This window comes from Rhineura floridana, chromosome 4 (assembly GCF_030035675.1).
Source record: "Rhineura floridana isolate rRhiFlo1 chromosome 4, rRhiFlo1.hap2, whole genome shotgun sequence".
Taxonomy (NCBI): Eukaryota; Metazoa; Chordata; class Lepidosauria; order Squamata; family Rhineuridae; genus Rhineura; species Rhineura floridana.
Genome location: NC_084483.1, coordinates 198340989 through 198366802, shown reverse-complemented (window position 1 = coordinate 198366802; position 25814 = coordinate 198340989). Strand labels below are relative to the sequence as shown.

The 25814-nt window shown below is 42.0% G+C and overlaps 1 protein-coding gene across 3 annotated transcripts in view; it reads right to left on the bottom strand.

The window, feature by feature from the left end:
• The window catches only part of VRK2 (VRK serine/threonine kinase 2), a 92371-nt gene that overhangs the window by 51017 nt on the left and 15540 nt on the right, over positions 1-25814 (bottom strand). For all 3 annotated transcript variants that reach the window (XM_061625774.1, XM_061625773.1, XM_061625776.1), the window contains exons 3-8: positions 23936-23991; positions 22629-22698; positions 22281-22368; positions 20818-20926; positions 14295-14387; positions 6300-6432 (exon numbers count right to left, since the gene is read on the bottom strand). In XM_061625774.1, the coding sequence (XP_061481758.1) occupies positions 6300-6432; positions 14295-14387; positions 20818-20926; positions 22281-22368; positions 22629-22698; positions 23936-23991 (549 nt within the window). The remainder of the gene's footprint in view (positions 1-6299; positions 6433-14294; positions 14388-20817; positions 20927-22280; positions 22369-22628; positions 22699-23935; positions 23992-25814) is intronic.

Genomic DNA, 25814 nt, shown 5'->3' with positions numbered 1-25814 from the left:
AGGGTCTTTCTTTCTCAACTAGTCAGCTTAACTTCACCACATAAGGATTTCCTCTTCCTTCACTTCGACTGTTTACCTGACACACTGTCTGTCTGCCCAGACCTGTTATCTTGTACTGCACTCAACTTCATGAGAAAATCATGCTTTGTCTCGTCCAGTTGTTTCTCAGGAAAATTACAACTTTAGTCAGGAGACAGAGGGGAAAAGGGGAGCAGCTTCAAACTACTCCTGTTTTACTGTTTGGCCATTATGCATACAGCAGACTTTATAGACTATTTCATTAATTCTTAAGCATCTTCTAAGCAAATTTAAGCATATGTAAATGATTTCAGCACATTACATGCATATTTGAAACTATTATATGGACTTTCCCATTACAGAACAAAAGAACAAAAGACTAAGTATGGAAGTTATTATTTATATTGAGCCATCAATGTATAAGATGCTTGAAGGAGGAACTTGTGGGGATGGGCCACAGCTCAGTGTATGTTTTTAATGCAGGTTAAGTCCCTGGTTATCGCCAATTAAGAATATCCCAGATAAAAAGGCTGGGAAAGACTTCTGTCTGCCCAACATCAGGAGAGCTGCTGCCCACCAGAGTAGACAGCATTGTGATGGATACACCCATACCAGCAATATGACTTCCACATAATACAGCTTCACATTTCCCTATGCCAAGGAATTTACAAAAGGAAGAGAGGAAGACAGAGGCAAGGATAACAGACAAAGACAAATCATGCATATCTGCAAATGCCCTAACACCTGCTGATGGTGGGATGTGGACTGAGGCAAGGGAAAGCCAACATGGTGCCCTCCATGGAGAGGTTGCTCCATCTCAGTGAAGGCTGGTGGCTCCAATGTCAGTGGGACAGCTTTCAGCACTTCGGACAGCTCCTTGAAAGTTCAGATTAAAACCCAAATCGGATTCACTGACCCACTGACATTGGAGCTGCTAGTCTCCACTTCTCCATCTCCAAATCCCATCATCCCTGGCCACTGATCATGCCGGCTGACACTGATGGAAGTCTGAGCCAAATACCATGTTGAGAGCACTCTGTTTGCTAACCATGGACAACGATGGGTCAAGTTAACAGCTTTATAGAAGTGGTGGGTTTCAGGGATGGATTTGAAGGAGGAGGATGGAAGAGAGGTGGCATCATACTGACATGTTGGTAAGGAATTTTAGACAGAACTCCAAAAGGAGCCAAAAATCCCAAGTTAAGCAAAAGTCAAAGTTTGGCAATAATCACTTTTATATATTTTTTTCACACTAGCATAACATTAGAATTGACTTTGTGTCTTGCTGACATAGCAACTAAGAAAGTCGTGTTGCATTGACCATTATTGATTGCAAGCAATGCAGCCAACGGGGGAAGGGACACACTTGCCGTGCCATATATTTTCAATATTGACCCTTCCACTCCTTTTCTACGGCTCTTTGGGCCGGCTATTGAATTTGGACTGCAGTGTAATAAACAGCTGAGGTTTAATTAATGGTAAATGAATACAAGACACAGGTTATGACTTTAACTAATTAGGGAATTGTTGAATTAAGTCTGCCTTGGAATGCAAGGAGTACAATCAATATCCAATAAAAGGACTATGTATGTAATTTACCTGCAAATGTGTTTCCAATACTGTCAAAGTGAGTTTAAATAAGTAAGATATATGAAAGGCTACTGGAAAAAAAAGATTTTTTTTTAAGTTAACACTTTGCTTCTTGTTCTTGCTCAAGCTATGTAATGTTGAGCAGAGAAAATTTAATCAGGAACAAGAAGAGTCAATTTGCCAACAGCACAGCAGAAGACAGTTGGAAAGGGCCAAAATGATCACCAAGTTCAACTGGTGGCCTTCAAACTACATTCAGGAGGAACTGTATGAGCCTCAAAAGCTTTGGTATGAGGTGAAGAATCAGCCAGGCTAGAGACGAAGGGATCAGCCTATGTCTCTTCTACATCGGTTTTGCTGTGCTATTCTTTGTGGACTTTCGGTAACAATGCACAAAAGATCCACAGGTAAATTGTATACATTTTGTACGTACTCTTTTCACAAATCACATCTTTTAAAAATGTAATATATATATATATATTGTGCATACTTTTAGGGGCCAAACCTGCATTGCAAAATCTGGAGAAGTATGTAATTCCAGAGCGGGGAACTTTTTCCAGCCCGAGGACCGCATTCCCTTCTAGACAACCTTTCAGAGGCTACATGCCAGTGGTGGGTAGAGTCAGAGGCAAAAGAGAGTGAAGCAATTCATGTAATTTTTTTCCAAGGCTAATTTCTACATATCTCTCTTACCCTCCATCCAGCCAAGCATGAGTCACCATCAGAGTTCGGACACACTTTCCAGCCAGAAAAAACTACTCAGGGATGGCATGGAAGGAGGTTGGTGAGGGGTGTGCTCCGGAGTGTCCTAAGGGCCAGGTCTGACCACCACCCCCCGGGGCTGAGGTCCCCCACTCCTGGCATCATTTAACCGAAAGATGCATCCTGACATGCCAGCAAGTTCAGGAATGTCAAAAAGGGTTGGTCTGTTGCAAAAATCAGACGGAACGAATTCCACGCCTAAGTCAGGCCGGAAGCAGTGAGAGAGAATTGTAATCCCCTACTGACCTGACTGTACAGCTCCATGCAAGAAATAAAAGCACACTGAGAGGCCTCTGCCTCGGGTACACAACTGTTAAGTTTGTCTAGAGAAAGAATTGTTCAAATCTGAAGCAGTGCTGCTATTATTATTATTGTTAAAATTTATATCCTGCCCTTTCTCCCAAAGGAGCCCAGGGTGGCAAGCAAGCAATAAAAACATCTTTAAAAAATGTAAATGTACTGCCTTCAAGTCGATTCTAACTTATGGCAACCCTATGAATAGGGTTTTCATGAGGCTGAGAGGCAGTGACTGGCCCAAGGTCATCCAGTGAGCTTCATGACTCTGTGGGGATTCGAACCCTGGTCTCCCAGGTCGTAGTCCAACACCTTAACCACTACACCACTTAAAACAACTCCAATACAGATGCAAACTGGGATAAAAGGCTTATTGGAAGAGGAATCCCCTTGTGGAATGTTCAAATGACCTAGAACACACCCACACCATACATTTATTCCACTATTATTTCATTTTAAACAGTTATGGCTTACCCCAAAGAGTCCTGGGAAGGTTAGTTTGTGAAGGGTGCTGGGAGTTGTTAGGGAACACCCTATTTCCTTTACAGAGCTACAGTTCCCAGAGTGGTTTAACAATCAATCCCTCTTCCCAGGGAACTCTAGGAATTGTAGCTGTAGGGGGTCTCCTAACAACCCTGATAGGCAGCTTCCTACGTTAAGGGAAAATGGCTTAGCAAAAAATGCATTATGTTGGGCAAAACTGCATACAAAAATGAGTATATTAGGAGAAATTTGTTCGCTAGGAAATTTATATCTTTGGAAGACTTTTAGATTTACAGCAAGTAGACTACTATTTAAAGATGGTTGTGATGTTCCTGTAGGTTAAGCATCTGTAAATATGGTAAGTGCGGGTCTATTAGTTGATGTATGGTAATTGACTGAAGGAGAAAGGGAGAGTACATGGGTGAGAAGCTGAAGTATGCTGGATGATGATTAGCTGAGTGGCTGGCTGGCTGAAGGTATAAATGGAGGTTTGTGAGTGATGGGGGGGAGAAGTTGTTGAGTTGGTTGGAGTGAGGTCATTTGGTGAGGGTTGGTTGGCAGAGTTCTGGGGGAAGTTTGGATTGTATTTGGCTGATACTTAAAGAGTATATATATGAACAGAAACATAAAGTCATATATGAAACCATACACTTGTGAAACATTCCTAAAGTAATCTTGTTATTTCCTGTTGTTAGTAAATAAATGCTTACTTGGTTTACCAAAGACCTGATCCTTGGCTGGGGATATACAGACCAGAAGGGAGGGAAGGGTAATTACCAAGGCTGAACAGAAACTGTATCTAATGGTGGCAGCGGTGAAGGGAGAAATTGTAACAAGTCAAGTATCCCGAGCAACCCAGAGTTGTATGCTTTATATATAAAGATACAAGGGGGTTGGGAACAGCATAGGCACACAGTCACAAAGTAAAAAGCTATAGAGAGACTGAGGCAAGGTCTCTGGGAGTATTGGTTACAGGAAGTGACTGGTGGTGCTGCCTAGCAGTGGGATCTAGTGAGATCTGTGCTAGAGCAGAGTGAGAAACCATATAAAGGACGGTCCTGACAGGTGGTGTCCCTGGTGGTGCCTAGTGAAAGGCAGTAGCCATAAGCAGGTGGGAACCTGACAGGGAGAACCAGAGAAGGACGTCGCAATGGTCAATTCAGCATTCAAGAGAACATGCAGCAAAATCAACCCATTTTTTTCAATATCTACAACTGAGAAACATCATTCATAGAATCATTGAATAGTAGAGTTGGAAGGGGCCTACAAGGCCATCGAGTCCAACCCCCTGCTCAATGCAGGAATCCAAATCAAAGCATTCCCGACAGATGGCTGTCCAGCTGCCTCTTGAATGCCTCCACTGTCGGAGAGCCCACTACCTCTCTAGGTAATTGGTTCCACTGTTGTATGGCTCTAACAGTAAGGAAGTTTGGAAGTTCATGAATAACAAAATTTGGTCCCTTATAAGAAATGAATGAATTCAAAAGCCTCCTTATCAGATACTTCACCCAAACTCTAAATAAGATATATAAAATCATTATGAATTTGAGTGAACCAGTCAACTCTTATCAATCTAGATGGGAGAATGAGATGGGCAGGGAAATAGCAATTGGTATCTGGAAATGGCCATGGTTAAATGCGTGGTTAATGGCCCTCCGTGGCGCAGAGTGGTAAGTGACGGTAACGCAGCTGAAGCTCTGCTCATGGCCAGAGTTCGATTCCAACGGAAGGAGGAAGTCGAATCTCCGGTAAAAGGGGTCGAGGTCCACTCAGCCTTCCAACCATCCGTGGTTGGTAAAATGAGTACCCGGCATATGCTGGGGGGTAAAGAAAGGCCAGGGAAGGAACTGGCAATCCCACCCCATATATACGGTCTGCCTAGTAAATGTTGCAAGACGTCACCCTAAGAGTCGGAAACGACTCACACTATAAGTGTGGGGACACCTTTACCTTTTTTAAATGCCCCAAATTACACAGAAATCATCAGTCTTAAAGAAAGCTTTTACAAGCTAATATTTTGCTGGTATTTGACTGCAGCACAATTTGATCAAATTAATACCAATACCAATGGTTTATGCCGGAAATGTAAAGCCAATAAAAAAAGAAATTCACAAAGTGGTGTGAAATGCGGGAACATGAATTAAGAATGAAAAAAAAAAAAAGACAGAAATGCATGTGATGTTCCTGTATTAGTGTATATATGGTAAGTGTTGTTTGTTTAGAAGATACATGGTAAGTGGAGTGAAAGAGGAGGGGGAGTGAATGGGCAGTAGAATGCTGGATGACTGGCTGAGTGTTTAAAATGGCTGAGCGTATAAAAGGAAGAGTGACAGTGGAATCTGGAAGTGATGGGATGTGATGAAAGTGAGTGGGTTGTTTTGGTGGGTTTGAGAGAGTTGATTGTCAGGAGAGTGTGGAAAAGGAGGGGGTGGAGTTCGGATTAGTATTAGATAAAACCATATGCTTATGTGCCTTATGAAGAAATCTTGTTATCTTTGTTATCTTTGTTATATTTAATAAATACTTAATTTGGTTTACCAAAGGCCTGATCCTTGGCTGGGGTTTCACAGACCAGAAGGGAGGGTAAGGTAATGACCAAGGCTGAAGGGAAACTGTAACAAATGGTGGCAGCGGTGAAGAGAATAACAATACAAGTATTCAGAGTCTCTGGGAATACTGGTATTAGGACGTGACTGGTGGTTGCCTAGCAGGGGGATCTGTTGAGATCTGTGCTAGAGCGGGGAGAGAAACCATAAAAAAGGACAGTCCGGACTGGTGGAGTCCCTGGTGGTGCCTAGTGACAGGCAGTAGCCACGAGCAGGTAGGAACCTGACAGGGAGAGCCAGGGAAGGGCGTCACAACGCACACTGAGAGATTCATCCATCCCTAACAGTGCATAACAAGTTCTCCTTGCCTTGCAGCATTACTCAAAATTCACTGTTTTGTATTGTGCCTTCCTTTGCCACACCACAGATAGCCACGTTGACCATGTGGGAGAAGAGGTTGCCACGCATAGGCCCATGAAGCGGCACTGAAATCCACTGCTGTTCCAGTGTGCTACATGATTCATCCCCCCCCCCAAAAAAATGTTTCTGAAGGGTTCAGGGAAGACGTTGGGACACGCGGGGTGTGTGTGAGGAAGTGAAACCTACCTACTCCCTTGTGGGCATCTAAGCTGGTAAACTCTATTGTCCCATTATGGCCCTTTTTAGGATTTTCCTGATACTCTTTGTGGTTCCCATTGGGACAATATCTGTAGGCGAGTCCATAATCAGCAAGATAAACCTGGAAGACAAGAAGAAGAGAAATGAATGATGTTTTTGTCCTCTGAAAAAGTATAACCTTTCTAATTAAGCTGGAGGAAAATGGTGGCTTAAGGAGACTCTCAGATCTGCATTTTATTAAGCCAAATGGCATCTCAGGATAAAATATGTACATCTGGGGGCTGTTAAGAGCTACCCTCCCCCTTCCGAGTTGCGTGCCTCCTTATACCCTGTCTTATTTCAGAGTGGAATGGAAATTTAGTCTGTTTTGTTCCTAAGCTATCTTCTCTCCAGGTGGGCATCCGGACATCATAAAGTGCAAATATGTCTTTTATCTCTCTTCATGCTGCATAGGGGACCCCATCTCCTCCTTACTAAACACGCTCACACACACAGACACGACAGATCCTATCTTTCAACAGCAAGCCCTTCAAGAAGTTCATAACAGCCAAGCTTACAGAAAAAAGAACGGAGGGAAAAGTTTTTCCCACAAACACCAGCTGCATAACATACTCATTTTCCTTCTGGCGAGTGGGTGTTAGGGAGGAAAGGCTCCAGGAGAAAATGTCTCTCTGTAGTTGAACAGAGGCCTTTGAAACTTTTCCAAGAGCACCATCACAAAAAGAAAGAGAGGGAGACCCACATCATCCTGAAAAGGCAGACCCCTGCGGTCAATTTTGCAGTGCCTGGATTTGGCAGAAGTAAGCAAAAATGGTGATCCAGTGGTGGTGATGTCTGAAGCAAGCCTGGCTGTATTCTTAACTTCCAGTGGTTGCCTTCCTGCACACTTGTTTAATGAGCTTGCATCCAGAACACATCAACTAGAAGTATGTGGAGGGAGGGGGATACTCTAAAGATTTTTTTTTTAATCACATAAAGTTTTCCAAAAAGCAAACATAACGTAATATAAATATTTTTGTTCTTGTTGTTACTGTGCATCAGGGTTGGGGAATCTCTGGCCCACTGACCAAATCTGGCCAATCAGGCCATTTTGGTCAAGCCACGCCCACCTATCCTACACCTGAAGTCCTATATGACATCAGGTGTGGGTCAGGTAAGGGTCAGGTAAGGGCAGGCCTCGGTCACAAGGGGCTTTGCAGGCACTTCCAAATGGCGGTGCCTGCAAACCAGCTTGCCCAGTGCTTCCCTGTCCAAACGCCATTCCCAGTCTCCAACCAGCTTGACTGTCAGGCGCTTTGGAAGCAATGTGCGAAGTCCTTTACAAGCCTCTTGGAAGTGCTGAGCACAAGGATTGCCGAATGCTTTGTACAGTGCTTCCCCAAAGCCCGACAATCCACTAGTAGCAGCCTAGCAATGGTGCTTTGACAGGTATCAGGCACCTGATGTCATTATGTTAAATTAATGACCGGTGGGTGGTTCCACCCACTACTAAATCAGCCCTCAGGGGTAGGAATAAAGATCTGGCTCAGTGGGCCGAAAAGAGTTCTTCACCACTGCTGTAAAAAAAAAAAGGGGGGGGGACAGCCTAGAATACAGAGCATTGGCCAAATTTCCCAAAAGGGTGGAGACAGTCATTCAGCCACCGTGGCTCTCCTTTCCCCTTCAAAATCCCACCTCATTTTGTAGCTGGTTTTGGGAACAGGAGCAGAAAGCTAAATGGGAAAGGGGATAAGGCCAGTCTCATCTTCTGTTCTCCTCCATCTGCTTACCTGAAAACCTTCTGTCCCTTTTTTTTTTTTTTAAATGTATCAGATCAGTAACAAGACTTCATCATCATCATTATGTATTAAATTTATATCCCGCCCTTCCTCCCAAAGGAGCCCAGGGCACCAAACAACCACCAATAAAACAACAACTACATCTTCAAAATAATTCTAATATAGATGCAGCCTGGAATGAAGGTCTCTAATTAAAAGGCTTGTTGGAAGAGGAAGGTCTTCAGTAGGTGTCGTACAGATAACAGAGACGGCACCTGTCTAATATTTAATGGGAGCAGCAGCATAGTGGCAAATTCAGAAGTACAGGGTCCCTTCATGTTAGTCACAGCTATGCCCCCTCCCCCCACTTTTTGCTGCTGGGTTGAGAATGACATCTGACCGTACCTTGGAAGCAGCCACCTCTATTTCAAGCATAGTCAACATAAGAAAAATCACACTTTTAATTTGCACACTGCTAAGTTGGAGAAACTACTTTCCACGTCACTCTCCAACTAGTTTTGTGTTTTCCTGGCAGGCAAATTCCTGCCCTGAAAAATACAAAAAGCACAAGAGTGACCTTGCTCTTAATTTAATCATATTGCTTTTGATGGGCTCCTTTTTTTTCCTGCCTCCCTTGTCTTTTTTAGAAAAAGGCAGGCAGGCAAGCTATCTTGTAGCTGATTCTATTAAAAGTACTGATTCCTGTTTGCACCCCCGGCAGGTTGACAGTCTTGGGATGGCTGCTCTGTGGCTTTTTTTAAAAAATAATTTCTTGCCTCTGCATTTCCTGTGCCTATTTGGAGCATGGCACCAGGACTGTAGCTCTCTCTTCCTGCAGGGGCAAGAGCTTTTCAAGATTATACTGATTATATTTCTCACCTGACGACCTGTACAAACTACGATCCAAAGATTAAAGACTGGAGGCAGCGTTTGGAAATCTGGGACAAGGCATAAAGTTTTGTCAGGTTGACTGACTCTTATTTTCTCTTGTATCCCCTAGTATACTTGCATTGCTTGGTACCCAACTTAGCTGAGCCAGAAGACAATAATGAATCAAGTCAATGTGACGGAAGATGCAACTTGGTGAAACTGGCTTATCGTTGAGCTTAGCATCATAATATTACATCAATCTAGGTATGGAGGCATGCTTAATTTTATTTCATTTTTTTAAATCATGAACTAGGGCTGCAATTTTGACATTGCTTAAATGTAAAAACAGAATTTTTATTGACCATTTTCCAAAGTAGTTTAAACACCTTTAATGGGACAGAAAATCATCTCTGAAAGAAGAAATTATTTTCCTGATCCTCCACCCATAGGATAAAAAAATGTTGCTGTAAGGTGTCAGGGAGATAAAATATGGGTTAGGGATACTATACAGGTCCGATCTCGTCTGATCTCAATGTTAAGCTGGGTCAGGCCTGGTCAGTACTTGGATGGGAGACTGCTTGGGAATACCGGGCTTAGAGGAAGGCAATGGTAAACCACCTCTGAATACCTCTTACCATGAAAACCCTATGAATATATCCAAAAAATTCATAGGGTAGCCATAAGTCGTAATCAACTTGAAGACATATAACAACAACAAAGGATGAACAACGTTTTCCTTGCTGCAATAGCGGTTCAGTCAAGGAAACCCGCAGCCTGGGCGATCATGGAACAACATTCCCCAAAGGAAAAAAAATGTGTTTATTAGTAGAAATTTGCATTAAAATGCTGATGAATTTCCATGAGTTTTTAAAAGTAAATAATCACAAATTATTGTGGAAATGCAGAGAACTGAATTTACAATGGAGGAAAAATGAGAAAGAAAGAGAACCAAAATGGGCAGATTCATCCATTCCTAGATGTGGTAAGAAATTTGCTCCTGATTACACCAGCAGCAGCACAACAATTGAGGTTTCTCAGATGTGGAACTGGGCATGTAAATAACCATGCTATTTGCTAACTTCTCGGGTAGCCAAGACCAATTGCAAATGCATGCTTGGGACAGGACAGTCCACCGTTACTAGTACGCTACACTGGTTCACAAAACCTATTGGATTGCATCCAATGCTAGTTCTCCTCAGAGTAGACCGAATGAAATTAATAGACTAACTTTCAAGAGTTTTTGTTGTTGTTGTTTTTTAATGCCGGCAGGTCTATACAGTTGTTTAAAATGTCTATTGAGTAGCCAGTCATTTTAGTGATTATTATATTTTACTCGGGGATGAGGAACCATTTTCAGTCTGAGGGCCACATTCACTTCTGGGCAGCTTTCTGAGCGCCACATGCCAGTGGTGAGCGGGGCCAGCGGCAAAAGCAGACAGGCCAACTGATGTGAAATTTACCTTTGTATGGTAGACTAGTTTCAACACATACACACATTCTTCTATCCTCCACCCAGGTAATATCAGAGGTCAAGGCCACATTCCGGCCAAGCAAAAACACTTGGGAAGGTGAAGCAGGGCCTGTGAGGGGTGCAGAGTCCTGAGGGCCAGACAAAAAGGCTGGAGGGCCACATTTGGTTCCCTGTCCCTGCTTAGGTATATATTGCTTTTAAAGTGTTTTTTTTAAAAAAAAACACAAAAAACTAAAATGTTGCTATACATCACCTTGATGTTTTGCAAGAGGGCTGTATACAAATACGTTTAGAAATGAATAAAATTCAGAAGGCACACTTCCCAGGAAATGTGATTAAGAGTAGGCTGTAAATATAAACGCTTGCTTAACACCTGATCACAGAACTGATAAAAAGAGTTTGAAGAGGGCTTTGAATACTGTTGCCAGAGCAGAAGTATCAGCCTCTTGATATACTATAGCAACCCTCAATTGTTGCCCATTTAAGAGGCTTACTAATGAGAGAAATGCTCTTTTGCCCTGAAGATTCACCAAATTGCCTAACCCCTCCCTACAAGTGGATGAAATCAGCAGTACGTTGACCTTCCGGAGGCCAGCAAATTCTGATCATCTTACAATTCCCAACACATCATTTAGTAGGTCAAAGGAAAAGAATATTGGTTCTATTTGCCTCCCTTTGTCACCGGAGTACAAATAAACAAATAATTACTTGTTTTACCCCATCCATTTAAAAAGAGGAAGTATACTTTTGCATTGCCTATAATACTGTCACTGCACCTGTGAATATTTCACCCCAAAATCGTTTGTAAACACTTCTATATTCAGAGTATATTTACAGTATGATTTTATTTTTTCCAAAGCAGCTTTCTTGGTGCGGAAATTTCCAGCAGTAATAACCTGCGAAACTACAGCTAAACAGGGACTACAATCATTTATGTTAAAACAACAAGTGTTAAAATGAAATTAAAAGCCCTGAAAGAAAAAGGTCTTAAAAGTAGGTTCCAGGTGAGCCTCTTTAGAAAGAGTCCAAATTATATCAGATTCAGGAAACTCACTGAACTTATGAACAATGTTAGGTGTTTATTTGTACTGTTTTAAAACCTACTGTTAGTTGTTTTTTATTAGATGATTGTAAATCACCTTGAGACTTATGAGAAAAGTGATTCATAAATTAATATAAATAAAATAATAAATATATTCTTCCAGGAGAGCAGCTGCAACGGCAAAGCTGTTTGAAGATGGTTCAGAAACTGCAGCTTGTGCAAAATGCAGTGGCCAGATTGTTAACAGGGACCAGAGGGTCCGAACATATAAAATCGATTCTGGCCCACTTGCGTTGGCTGCCTGTATGTTTCCAAGCTCGATTCAAAGCGCTGTTTTTAACCTATAAAGCCTTACACGGCTTGGGGCCACAATACCTGATGGACCGCCTCTCCCAATACGAACCCACCCGTACACTACGCTCAACATCCAAGGCCCTCCTCCAGGTGCCTACTGCGAGGGAAGTTGGGAGTCTGGCAACAAGGGAGAGGGCCTTCTCAGTGGTGGCCCCCAAATTATAGAATGACCCTTTTGACGAGGTGCGCCTGGCGCCAACACTGTTATCTCTTTGGCTCCAGGTCAAGACTTTCCTCTTCTCCCAGGCATTTTACCATGTGTTTTTAAACTGTTTTAAATTTTTAAATTGTGTTTTAAATTGTTTTTAAAAGATGTGTTTTGAATTTGTATATTTGTTTTTAACGTTTTTACTAACTGTAAACCGCCCAGAGAGCTTCAGCTATGGGGCGGTATATAAGTACAACAAATAAATAAATAAATAAAGCAATCAACCAGCCAGAAAAAGTAAAAAATATGGGTGCAGAAGCAAAACTTTCCGCAGATCCTCAATTTCAACAACAACAACAACAACAACAACAATAATAAATGCACTTCTGGATATCTTTATGAGCAAACAAATTGATTAATAGTCCTGTCCTGGCAATCCTGCCACAGAAACAGTCCTTAAAGTAAAGCGCTATTAAAAAAAAACCCTTGGTAATATTATACAACCTATCAAGGTTAGTTTTACCATTTACTTTTTCATAACTCCAAGGATCCAGAATATCAAAGTACTTTTTTTAAAAAAATAATGCACACGCCCCAATTATCCAGTGGGAGGAGCTGCAGCCCATAGCAGAGCATCTTCTTTGCATGCAGGAGGTCCCAGGTTCAACCTCCAGTACCTCCAAGTGTGGCTGGGAACGATCCCCTGCCTGAAACCTTGCAGAGCCACTGCCAGTCAATGTGGACAGTAATGAACTAGAAGGCCCAAAGGCCTGACTCAGTATAAGACAACTACCTATGTTTAAAACATCTTGAGTAGGGAACTTGGTGTCAAGACACAGCAACATGATAGTAGACAGAAACATTCTGAGGGAAGAGCATTACAAAATATGGGATGTATTTCATAGTTTCATCTTTTAATTGTTTATAGTCAATACAGCTGCCATATAAAACCTGGTGAGGCATATTGCTTTGCTAGCTCAGTAATAAATTTGGATCAGCAGTGTATTAGCAGGCCAAGTTAATTAAGACCACGGAACTCAGTGGCGGTGTTATTAACAGCAAAGCAGCTATCAACTGCAGTTGAAGACTCAACACCTGAACTTCCCAAAGCATTTATACCTGGGGGGCAAAGAGTTATCATTGACTTCAATGGCATTTGCAGGCAGGGAGCCTCATCCAGCTGGCCCATGCATGCATGGACACAATCACCGAGGCGCATACGGATCGAACAGGATGATTTCAAGTTGCAGAGGCCACTCTGCACAAGTCCTCGCAGCATGCACATAGCTGCACCTAGACCATATGAAGCTACCTTAACATACATGTCTTATACTTCAAAAACATGATTGCACATTGTACTTCCAACTTTTTAAATACTGCATTTGTTCTATTATGGAGTATATAAGCTGTCTCAAGTTAAAATAAAAGCAGGCACTGCATACTTTCAGTGCTCATGTATGCAAATTAAAAGGAAGTGTTTCCACCCACCCCAGTACTGTGCACGGTTAAACTGGCCTGATCCAACAGCATTTTCTTATGTTCTCATGTAAAATGCTGCCTTTACACTTCTGAAAGGAAGGCAGCACTGGGTGCTTAAGCACTAAGATTGAAGCTATTCAAGGCATGGATGTTAGTATTTAAAGCCCTAAATGACTTAGCCCCCAAATATCTGAAAGACCACCTCCTTCCCTACAGACCCTCTCAGCTGTTGAGATCAGCAGAGGGGTCCCTCTTGGTAGTTGCACTGTCCCCAGAAACCTGGGGGGTGGAGACTTTGAAGAGGGCATTATCTATAGCATCCCCTAAGTTGTGGAACTCCCTCCCCACAGAGGTGTGCCTGGCACCTTCACTGCACAGTTTTTGTCAAATTCTGAAGACATATCTCTACACGCCTTCAGCACTTGAGATGTATAACTTAGGACCCACCCTACTTTTGTGATTGTAATTTCTTCTAAACTGTTTTTAAAGTTGTATTTCAAATTGTTATGACCTACCCTGGGTGAAGAGCAGGTAATAAATCAAAGCAGCAGCAGCAGCAGCACTAATTGTAAAAATGTCATACATTTGCCTACCTTTTTAGAGATTCCCCTCTACAGTACAGAGAGGTTTATTGCCCAATCAGATCAGAAGATAAAACTTTAGGTACGGGGGGGATTTGCTGTAGCTTAGTGGGCCCAGACCAACCCATGGTTTAGCCGTTCCTACCATAAACCAAATGCAACCTTAAACCATGGTTGATTCTACCAAGTACTAACATTAAAAAATACATATATTCTACCATGAACTACAGCAATGCTAGAAATGTAACAATAAAGTGGTCACAGGAAGAAGTGGTATTTACCTCATGTGGATTTTTGTAGCCCAAAAGTAAATTTCCTGCTTTAATGTCCCCATGAACGTACTCATGTTCATGAATGTATTCCAAGACATCCAGCTAGCAGAGGAGGGAAAAACAAAGAGTCAGCAAGTTTTAGTTGGTAGGTTATACACTGAAGAGGAAAGTATAACTACAAAGGCTGATCGTTTTTGTAACTCAGGGTAGAAGGCGTGTACTGAGATTTTGATTAGATATGCAGATTTTTCATATGAAATTGGGGTATATATATGTATTTTTAGAAAAAGGCTTTCAACAAGCCTTTTAAGTAGAGACCTTATGTCAGTTTGTGTCTGTTTTGGAATTACTTTTTTAAATATATTTTAAAAGATTTTTAAAAAATGTTTTAAAGAAGTTTTATTTTTAAAATGTTTTTAAGATATTTTGTTTTTGAGATGTTTTAAGATGTTTTTAGTGCTCTGTCCTTTCTTTGCTGCCCTGGGCTCCTTCTGGGAGGAAGGGTGGGATAGAAGTTTAGTAAATAATAATAAACAAACAGCATTTGCAAAAAATGTGCTTTGAAAAATGGGCAGCACATTCTCTTAAAATAACCTTGTAAGATAATTCAGTAATATTTCTTCTATTTACCAGATGAGGGTCGAGGAGAGAGGGGCTGATCTAAACCCATTTACTAAGTTCATCTCTGAGGACAGGTTTGGACCAGTGCCCTCCCAGCGGCCACAATACACCAGCGTCCCAATATCACTGAGTAAATAACAAGGTCTGTATACCATTTTTTTTAAAAAAAATCTCAACAAATCATATCAATTTCAGTCAATTAAATCTACATATGGAAAAAATATTTCTGAATCAAGAAACTTCTCATGTGAGAGAAAAGAGGCAATGCCTCTTAAGGTGGAGCTTGCCACACACACTTTGTATAAATACATGGATTATATAGGCCCTGCCCAGTTAATCAGGAGTCCCTTTTTAGTTGATCAGAATCTTAACTGACACACAGAGCAATCCAACTCAGGGGAAGCCAGCGTAAGTTGTGCTGGAGCAGGAGAAGCTGGCGTAAAGTTCCGTTGCATCTGGGTTGGCTGAATGCCAGCTCAGCCAGGATCTACACACAAGGACCAGAAAGTAAAAACCTGCTCTCCCAAGCAGCACCTACCCTGTGGAATTCCCTCCCCTTAAATATTAGACAGGCACCATCTCTGTTATATTTTCGGCACCTACTGAAGACCTTCCTCTTTCAACAAGCTTTTTAAGCAGAGACCTTATCCCAATCTCCGTCTCAGTTGGAATTGCTTTTTAATGCATTTTTAAATCTTTTTAAAAAAATGTTTTTTAACCTATTTTTAAAGATTTCTTCAAAGCTTTTTAAAAAAATGTTTTTAAAGTTGCTTTAATGTATTTTAAAGCCTGTTTTTATGACGTTTTAAAGTGTCTTCAGTGCTTTTGTTTGCTGCCCTGGGCTCCTGCTGGGAGAAAGGGCGGGATATAAATCAAACAATAAATAAATACCCCTGCCAGAGAGTAAGCACTCTACACTGACTTCTATTGCAGTTATTTTCTTAGACCGACCTTTTTCCTGGCATAACTTTTCCCTGGATTGCGACCTGCAGAAGTGCTCCGAACACAAGTTGGATGTGGCCTAAGACCCTTCACCTTGGCTACTCCTCAGACACAGCCCCGGAACACCCCATTTTGGGGCCTTACGCCGGCTTACCCCAGCTCCACTTGTGCCAGTCTCGGCTGAGCTGGGCTGAGAGACTTTCAACAACATAGCCCAGCTGAGCTGGGACCCAGCTGGCTCAACTAGAGATCTGCCGCATCCAACTCCCCTCAGCCCGGCGTAAATGCAAGTTGGATTGCGCCCTAAGGCTGCAATCCAATATACACTTACCTGAGAGTAGGTCCCATTAAACCCAATGGGGCTCAATAGACATGTACTGGATTGAACATAAGAACATAAGAACATAAGAAGAGCCTGCTGGATCAGGCCAGTGGCCCATCTAGTCCAGCATCCTGTTCTCACAGTGGCCAACCAGGTGCCTGGGGGAAGCCCGCAAGCAGGACCCAAGTGCAAGAACACTCTCCCCTCCTGAGGCTTCTGGCAACTGGTTTTCAGAAGCATGCTGCCTCTGACTAGGGTGGCACAGCACAGCCATCATGGCTAGTAGCCATTGATAGCCCTGTCCTCCATGAATTGGTCTAATCTTCTTTTAAAGCCATCCAAGCTGGTGGCCATTACTGCATCTTGTGGGAGCAAATTCCATAGTTTAACTATGCGCTGAGTAAAGAAGTACTTCCTTTTGTCTGTCCTGAATCTTCCAACATTCAGCTTCTTTGAATGTCCACGAGTTCTAGTATTATGAGAGAGGGAGAAGAACTTTTCTCTATCCACTTTCTCAATGCCATGGCTAATTTTATACACTTCTATCATGTCTCCTCTGACCCGCCTTTTCTCTAAACTAAAGAGCCCCAAATGCTGCAACCTTTCCTCGTAAGGGAGTCGCTCCATCCCCTTGATCATTCTGGTTGCCCTCTTCTGAACCTTTTCCAACTCTATAATATCCTTTTTGAGATGAGGCGACCAGAACTGTACACAGTATTCCAAATGCGGCCGCGCCATAGATTTATACAACAGCATTATGATATCGGCTGTTTTATTTTCAATACCTTTCCTAATTATCGCTAGCATGGAATTTGCCTTTTTCACAGCTGCCGCACACTGGGTCGACATTTTCATCGTGCTGTCCACTACAACCCCGAGGTCTCTCTCCTGGTCGGTCACCGCCAGTTCAGACCCCATGAGCGTATATGTGAAATTAAGATTTTTTGCTCCAATATGCATAATTTTACACTTGTTTATATTGAATTGCATTTGCCATTTTTCTGCCCATTCACTCAGTTTGGAGAGGTCTTTTTGGAGCTCTTCGCAATCCCTTTTTGTTTTAACAACCCTGAACAATTTAGTGTCATCAGCAAACTTGGCCACTTCACTGCTCACTCCTAATTCTAGGTCATTAATGAACAAGTTGAAAAGTACAGGTCCCAATACCGATCCTTGAGGGACTCCACTTTCTACAGCCCTCCATTGGGAGAACTGTCCGTTTATTCCTACTCTCTGCTTTCTGCTCCTTAACCAATTCCTTATCCACAAGAGGACCTCTCCTCTTATTCCATGACTGCTAAGCTTCCTCAGAAGCCTTTGGTGAGGTTCCTTGTCAAACGCTTTTTGAAAGTCTAAGTACACTATGTCCACTGGATCACCTCTATCTATATGCTTGTTGACACTCTCAAAGAATTCTAATAGGTTACTGAGACAAGACTTTCCCTTGCAGAAGCCATGCTGGCTCTGCTTCAGCAAGGCTTGTTCTTCTATGTGCTTAATTAATCTAGCTTTAATAATACTTTCTACCAGTTTTCCAGGGACAGAAGTTAAGCTAACTGGCCTATAATTTCCGGGATCCCCTCTGGATCCCTTTTTGAAGATTGGCATTACATTTGCCACTTTCCAGTCCTCAGGCACGGAGGAGGACCCGAGGGACAAGTTACACATTTTAGTTAGCAGATCAGCAATTTCACATCTGAGTTCTTTGAGAACTCTCGGGTGGATGCCATCTGGGCCTGGTGATTTGTCAGTTTTTATATTGTCCATTAAGCTTAGAACTTCCTCTCTCGTTATCACTATTTGTCTCAGTCCCTCAGAATCCCTTCCTGCAAATGTTAGTTCAGGTTCACGGATCCGCCCTATATCTTCCACTGTGAAGACAGATGCAAAGAATTCATTAAGCTTCTCTGCAATCTCCTTATCATTCTTTAGTACACCTTTGACTCCCTTATCATCCAAGGGTCCAATCGCCTCCCTAGATGGTCTCCTGCTTTGAATGTATTTATAGAATTTTTTGTTGTTGGTTTTTATGTTCTTAGCAATGTGCTCCTCAAATTCTTTTTTAGCATCCCTTGTTGTCTTCTTGCATTTCTTTTGCCAGAGTTTGTGTTCCTTTTTATTTTCTTCATTCGGACAAGACTTCCATTTTCTGAAGGAAGGCTTTTTGCCTCTAAGAGCTTCCTTGACTTTGCTCGTTAACCATGCTGGCATCTTCTTGGCCCTGGCGGTACCTTTTCTGATCTGTGGTATGCACTCCAGTTGAGCTTCTAATAGAGTGTTTTTAAACAACTTCCAAGCATTTTCGAGTGATGTGACCCTCTGGACTTTGTTTTTCAGCTTTCTTTTTACCAATCCCCTCATTTTTGTGAAGTTTCCGCTTTTGAAGTCAAATGTGACCGTGTTGGATTTTCTTGGCAATTGGCCATTTACATGTATGTTTAATTTAATAGCACTGTGGTCACTGCTCCCAATCGGTTCAACAACACTTACATCTCGCACCAGGTCCCGGTCCCCACTGAGGATTAAGTCCAGGGTTGCCGTCCCTCTGGTCGGTTCCATGACCAACTGGTCTAGGGAATAGTCATTTAGAATATCTAGAAACTTTGCTTCTTTGTCATGACTGGAACACATATGCGGCCAGTCTATGTCCGGGTAGTTGAAGTCACCCATTACTACCACATTTCCTAGTTTGGATGCTTCCTCAATTTCATATCTCATCTCAAGGTCTCCCTGAGCATTTTGATCAGGGGGACGATAGATCGTTCCCAGTATTAAGTCCCTCCTGGGGCATGGTATCACCACCCACAACGATTCTGTGGAGGAGTCTGCCTCTTTTGGGGTTTCGAGCTTGCTGGATTCAATGCCTTCTTTCACGTATAGAGCGACTCCGCCACCAATACGTCCTTCCCTGTCCTTCCGATATAGTTTATATCCAGGGATAACCGTATCCCACTGGTTTTCTCCATTCCACCAGGTCTCGGTTATGCTCACTATATCAATGCTCTCCTCTAAGACCAAGCACTCCAGTTCTCCCATCTTGGTTGATTGCACTGCAGCCATATCAGCAACAACGCAGTATTAATGGTTCATGAAATCAGAGGAGCAGATTTCAAAGTATATTGGTTTGGGTTTGTGTGGGTTCCATTCAGCTACTCACAGTAGACCCACTGAAATTATTAAACCTAAGATGGAATGGACTGTCTTCAAGTCGATCCTGACTTATGGCGATCCTATGAATAGGGTTTTCATGGTAAGCGGTATTCAGAGGGGGTTTACCATTGCCTTCCTCTGAGGCTGAGAGGCAGTGACTGGCCCAAGGTCACCCAGTGAGCTTCATGGCTGTGTGGGGATTCGAACCCTGGACTCCCAGGTCATAGTCCAACACTCTAACCACTACGCTACACTGGCTCTTGAACCTAAAATAGTCTTGTCTATTAACTTCAATGGGTCTCTTCTGAGTAGAACTAGCACTGAAAACCCTTTGTTTTTTATGCAATATACATCCTGTGCTCAACAGGCTTCTCAAGTAAGCGTGGGAACTCATAAGATGACACATCGGGGTTGGGGGAAGAATGCTACGTAACATTTTATTTTATACAGGTATTTATTCAATTTATATCCCACACTTTATCCCAGTAGGGCGGCCAACAAAAGCGCTAAAAACACTTTAACACATAAATACAGACTTGAAAATATATTAAAACAAAACCACCATTAAAAACATACTAAAACAAAATATCTTAAAAAACATTTTTAAAAGCTTCAAAAACATCTATTTTTTAAAAAAAGTTTTAAAACATTATAAAAAGCAATTCCAACAAAGATGCAGACTGGGATAAGGTCTTTCCTTAAAAGGCTTGTTGAAAGAGGAAGGTCTTCAGTAGGTGCCAAAAAGATAACAGAGATGGTGCCTGTCTAATATTTAAGGAGAAGGAATTCCAAAGGGTAGGCGCCACTACACTAAATATTGAGAATGTCATGGTGATTTGGAGGCACTGACACACACAAAGCTCAGGGACCAGGTTTAGAAGTTCAGCCTGGAAAATGAAAACAGCAAGCAGAAGGCTGTTCAACTACAGAGCAAGGGGAAATTGGTTTAAATCAGGGATCACTGCTGCTCTGTGAATCACAGGGCTGTGGTGAGATTAAAATGGAGAGCTGCTGGGGGGGGCGAAGGGGGCAATCACATACACCAACTTGAGCTTCTGGGAAGAAAGGTGGGATATAAATGTAATAAATAAATAAACATTGAAGCTCAGTAGCCACAGACCTCATTAGCAATCCACAAGGGGCAATGCTGGGAGCTCTATAGAACAGCAGTATCATTTTTAGCTCTTTTTTATTTCCAAAAATAAGATTTCCAGCCTAACACTTGACATTTAACACACTCAAAAAAGGGGAAGAAAAAACATATAAATTTAAGCACAACTGAAGAAAAATTAATAAACAATTACTATTTATATATATATTAAAAAACAGCACTGCAATGGAAGAGATTGCTGGATGAGGTCGCAGAATTTAGTCCTCAGAGGTCTTCCTTCCAGGAAAGAGTACACAAGCATCTGTCAGAGATTACTTAGATAACACGTAGCGGCCTCAACTCAATGGCTTTACAGAGCTTTACACTGCTACGAGTCCAATACTTACCATTCTAACTCCAATCTGCAGAACAGTTTCCTTGTTGAACTTTCGCCCTTCTCTTTCAAAGATGGTTTGCAGATCCTCTCCTAATCTTTCCATCACCATAAATCTGTAGCTATATAAAACACATACACACAAGAGCAACGGAACAAAGCATAAAGCACATCATTTATGTAATTCTTACATAACACTTAATAAGCTTCTACAAAGTACAAAAACCCATTTCACAGAGGTGGCATTCAGTGCCAGCCCTATCCCAGGCAGACCCACCAAAGTTAATAGACATAACTAACAGGTTTATTCATTTCAATGGGTCTACTCTGAGTAGGACTTAGCTGAAGACAACCCACAGACATTAAAATATAAGCATCCATAATTAAAATACACAATAAAACAATCCTATTAAAATGCAGCAATTCGAACAGGAGACTCAGGTTGAGAGATCAAGGAAAATGCCTGTGTCAACAGGTGCATGTACTATGAATGCATTAAGGTGACTTAAGAACATAAGAACATAAGAAGAGCCTGCTGGATCAGGCCAGTGGCCCATCTAGTCCAGCATCCTGTTCTCACAGTGGCCAACCAGGTGCCTGGGGGAAGCCCGCAAGCAGGACCCGAGTGCAAGAACACTCTCCCCTCCTGAGGCTTCCGGCAACTGGTTTTCAGAAGCATGCTGCCTCTGACTAGGGTGGCAGAGCACAGCCATCATGGCTAGTAGCCATTGATAGCCCTTTCCTCCATGAATTTGTCTAATCCTCTTTTAAAGCCATCCAAGCTGGTGGCCATTACTGCATCTTGTGGGAGCAAGTTCCATAGTTTAACTATGCGCTGAGTAAAGAAGTACTTCCTTTTGTCTGTCCTGAATCTTCCAACATTCAGCTTCTTTGAATGTCCACGAGTTCTAGTATTATGAGAGAGGGAGAAGAACTTTTCTCTATCCACTTTCTCAAGGCCATGCATAATTTTATACACTTCTATCATGTCTCCTCTGACCCGCCTTTTCTCTAAACTAAAAAGCCCCAAATGCTGCAACCTTTCCTCATAACGGAGTCGCTCCATCCCCTTGATCATTCTGGTTGCCCTCTTCTGAACCTTTTCCAACTCTAGAATATCCTTTAATTACCAGATTAGACCACTGGTCCATCTAATCCAGCTGGTAACAGGGTTACCCCAAATCCTTCTCTTGAGAAGCCAGAGTATGCAACCTTCGGCATGCAAAGAGTGAGCTCTACCACCGAGCTAAGGATTTTCCTCTTCCTTTTCAAGAAACAAAAATTCTAACTCCCCACCTTCCCAAAAACCAGGTGGCATTCAATGCTAGTCCTACACAGAGTAGACCCATTGAAGTTAATATACATGGCCAACTTAGGTTCATTAATTTTAATGAGTCTACTCAGAGTAAGACTTCACTGACCACAACCTGCTGATCCCTATTCACCTGCATTCCGGTTTGTGTGTATGTTCCTTACCTTTTGCCATTGTGTTCAGCCTGGCCAGTTCCCCAGAAGAAAGGAATTCCTAAAAATGCTAACCGTTTGAGCTTCATCCACTTCTTGACTGGAAAAAAGAATTAAATGTAAGAGAAGAATTTTTTAAAACAAAGAAGAAATCTGGTTACCTTTAAAAAAAAAAGCTTGTTTTTTAAGGTTTCTGAAATTGTTATCGGCAAAGAGTGGTATTAGAAACAAAAACACACAGAATTTTTTTTTTGCGGAAGAGAAAGACTTTGTGGTTCTGTGTTTGGACAAGCATTATTCCACCTTAAGAAGAGTATAAACACTCAGCGGACATGAAACTCTTCTGCCACTGTGACTTACTATGCTCTTGTTTTGCAGCTCGCTGGTAGAATTTCAGTTCAGAAAACAAGGGTCCATTTTCAAGATATTCCTGTATTTAAAAATGAACAAACAAGCTGAATGCATCAAATTAATGAATGTTACTTGCAACTAAAGGGAAGTTTTTTTTCCTCATGCATCTGAGACTGTGTACATACCATACATTTAAAGCACACGGCTTCTCCCAAAGAATCTTGGGAACTATTGTTTGTTAAGGGTTCTGGAAACTGTAGCTCCATGCAGGGCAAACTACAGCTTCCAGAATTCTTTGGGGGAAATAATGCATTTTAAACATATGGTGTATACACAACTTGCAAGTCTTTTCTACAGCGCAAGCCTTGGAGGGACTGAGAAGGTAACGTGCAAGTATTTTCTTTATGCGAGCATCTAGTTATCAAATAAGGGTTAGAGCTGTAAATGGAAGGATAATGAAGTGTCACAATAACTGCATTTATAGAAAAAGGGAGTTATGTACTCATATCTCTCTACAGAACACCACTGTGGGGCAGTGTGCTTAGAACACATGGTCATGATCTAAGTCCCATTGATATCAATGGGAACAGAGTTTGATTAGTTTAGTCTGGATCCAACTCAATAAATAACAAGTTAACATGCAAAAATTATGGCTCTTGTCTTTCCAAAGATTACATCCTTCAGAAATAGGTCATAGGGTATGGCCATGCAGATATGGGCTCACTTGCTTTCCAGTGGCCCCCATGGAGTACTACAGGAGACAGCACTGGCCTTTGGCACTGGTCTTAATGATGTGGTGGGGAAAGGAGAAGAGGCCTTCCTCCCTACAGTCAAACCTGGCAGGCCTTCAATATTTAAGCATAAAGGTCACCTCCCCATTTAGTAGACAATTCCTGGTTCACAATGTAGCCACTATACTCATGATGGCTTTGTTTGAAGTCTCCTCCTCGCTACTCCAATCACTGCAGCCACTCTCTGACCTGAATGATGTTGCAATGAAAGTGGGGGCATGTATCATTAGATACCTTCATGAGATAATTGTTTTAGTATCTTAAGTGTATGTTTCATGATTTTAATGTTACGAATAGTTTAATTCTATTTTAATTGTATATTTTTGTATGTTTTTTACCTATGAGTAGTTTTTATTTGTAAGCCGCCCTGAGTTCCAGTTTTGGAAAAAGGGCGGGGTAAAAATAAAGATTCATTCATTCATAAATCTTCTTGAATGGGCAATAAAGGAGGACATCTAGAGGGCTCAGAGCAACTTACAGCCCTGTGCCAAGGTTTTTTTTTTTAAAAAAAAGTATGGAAGTTACCACTTTAATGACATGCACTGCACTGTCTTCAACAGGAACATCAAGGCGAGGGGAAGCTGCAGGATAAAATGTGGATGGAAGGAGAGAAATACGGGTTATGGGTACATAGATCCGTCTACAGAATTTAAACCAAGCAGCAAAAGATACTCTAGGATATGTAACTTGCAAATCTTGCCATTTAATAACAGCAATAGCAATACGTATTTAAAAGCCTTGCTAAACAGATTAATATTTTAAAATATCTAGGTGGCAATACAAAAATAAGATAAAAATAACAAAGCGCAGTATCATAAAATCAAAGATAAAAGTACAGTAAAGAAAATATCTTCCCATTGCATAACGAGACTCTCACTGGAAATGGTTGAATTAAGATACATATGTAGACTTTTACTCCCTTCATAACCACTTTCAGAGATTTTTTTTAAAAAAAATCCCTATTACCCATTTATGCCTATTTCTACAGATAACAAAATGAGGGCAAGAGATCAGCAAATTGCTCCCAACAAACCCAGTGGAAAATGTAGCAGAGTGGATACTTGAACCCACCAACTTGAGGAGGAAAAGGTGGGCCAAGGAGCAGTACTTGGCAGAAAAGGGGGAATTTCTCAGCCCTCTGCAGCATGGTAATATGACAAATTGCATCTGTCAAAATTCCCTCTATTCCGGGCACTAATGGAGGAATGTTTACCTCCACAGAGACACAGCAGACCCCTGAATGAAACTCACAGACCACAGATTGGGAACCCCTGAAGTAGATCATCATGGCTGCTGAAGTGTTTTGCTGGGAAATAAGAGGTCGCCATTACTGAACAGTGACCACAGATGAAGTCAACCCAATACCATTATTAGTGAGCATTATGAGGTGGATACGTATGGACATTCAAAGGTGAGAGTTGTGTAGAAATCAGACAAAAAGGAACCACAGGTGCTGCATGATTTTTAATTGTACGTTTACAGACATGCCACAGGCTGGCTGAATAACACTTGTGGACCACAGTTTGGGAACCCTGCTATATACTGACTGCCAGCGACTCTCCAGGTTTTCAGAGAAGAGCATTTCTTGGCCCTTACCTGGAGATGGTGTAACAGCTAGAGTGTTGGATTGTGACCTGTGAGACCAGGGTTCAAATCACCACTATGAAGTACACCGAGTGACCTTGGGCCAGTCATTCTGTCTCAGCCTAACCTATCTCACAGGATTGTTGTGAGAATCAAATGGAGACGGGAGAACCATGCACACCACTTTGAGCTCCTTGGAGGAAAGGTGGAGTATAAATAAAATAATGGCGAGGATTGAACTTGGGACCTTTTGCACACACAGCAGCAGCTCTGCCACTGAGCTATGGTCCTTCCACAAATGGAGCCCCTATGAGGCAGATATTTGGCCCATCTAGCCCAGTATTGTCTATTCAGATTGGTCTTGCTATCAGCCCTGCTGTCTAGAGACTGAAAGTGACATCTTCTGCATGCACACCATGTGCTTTGCCACTGTGCTATGGAGCTTCCCCACAGCTTTTATTAGTTTTAATAAGCAAGAAGTAACACTGGAGCACACTTCTGGAGGAAATTGCCTTTCCCCCTCTCCCCGCTCACTGACAGCCTGGCACCATGGCACCCAGAAGTCCGACAAAGAAACTTGCTGGTTTTATCTGCCAGCTGGAGCCTGCCAGCTTTCACTTGCAGAGGTTCATTTTCATGGCAATCATCTCTTGGAATAATGGAGAAAGTGTCTGCCGTAGATCTTAGGGAGTCGGTTTTGTAGGCAAAGTTTACACAGTGGGAAGAGCAAAAAATATGCCTATTGGCAATTAAATAGGATTCCCAACTCCTGTCCACAGCTGATCTCATTGCTACTGCCGGAGGTTTTGGCAACAGATGC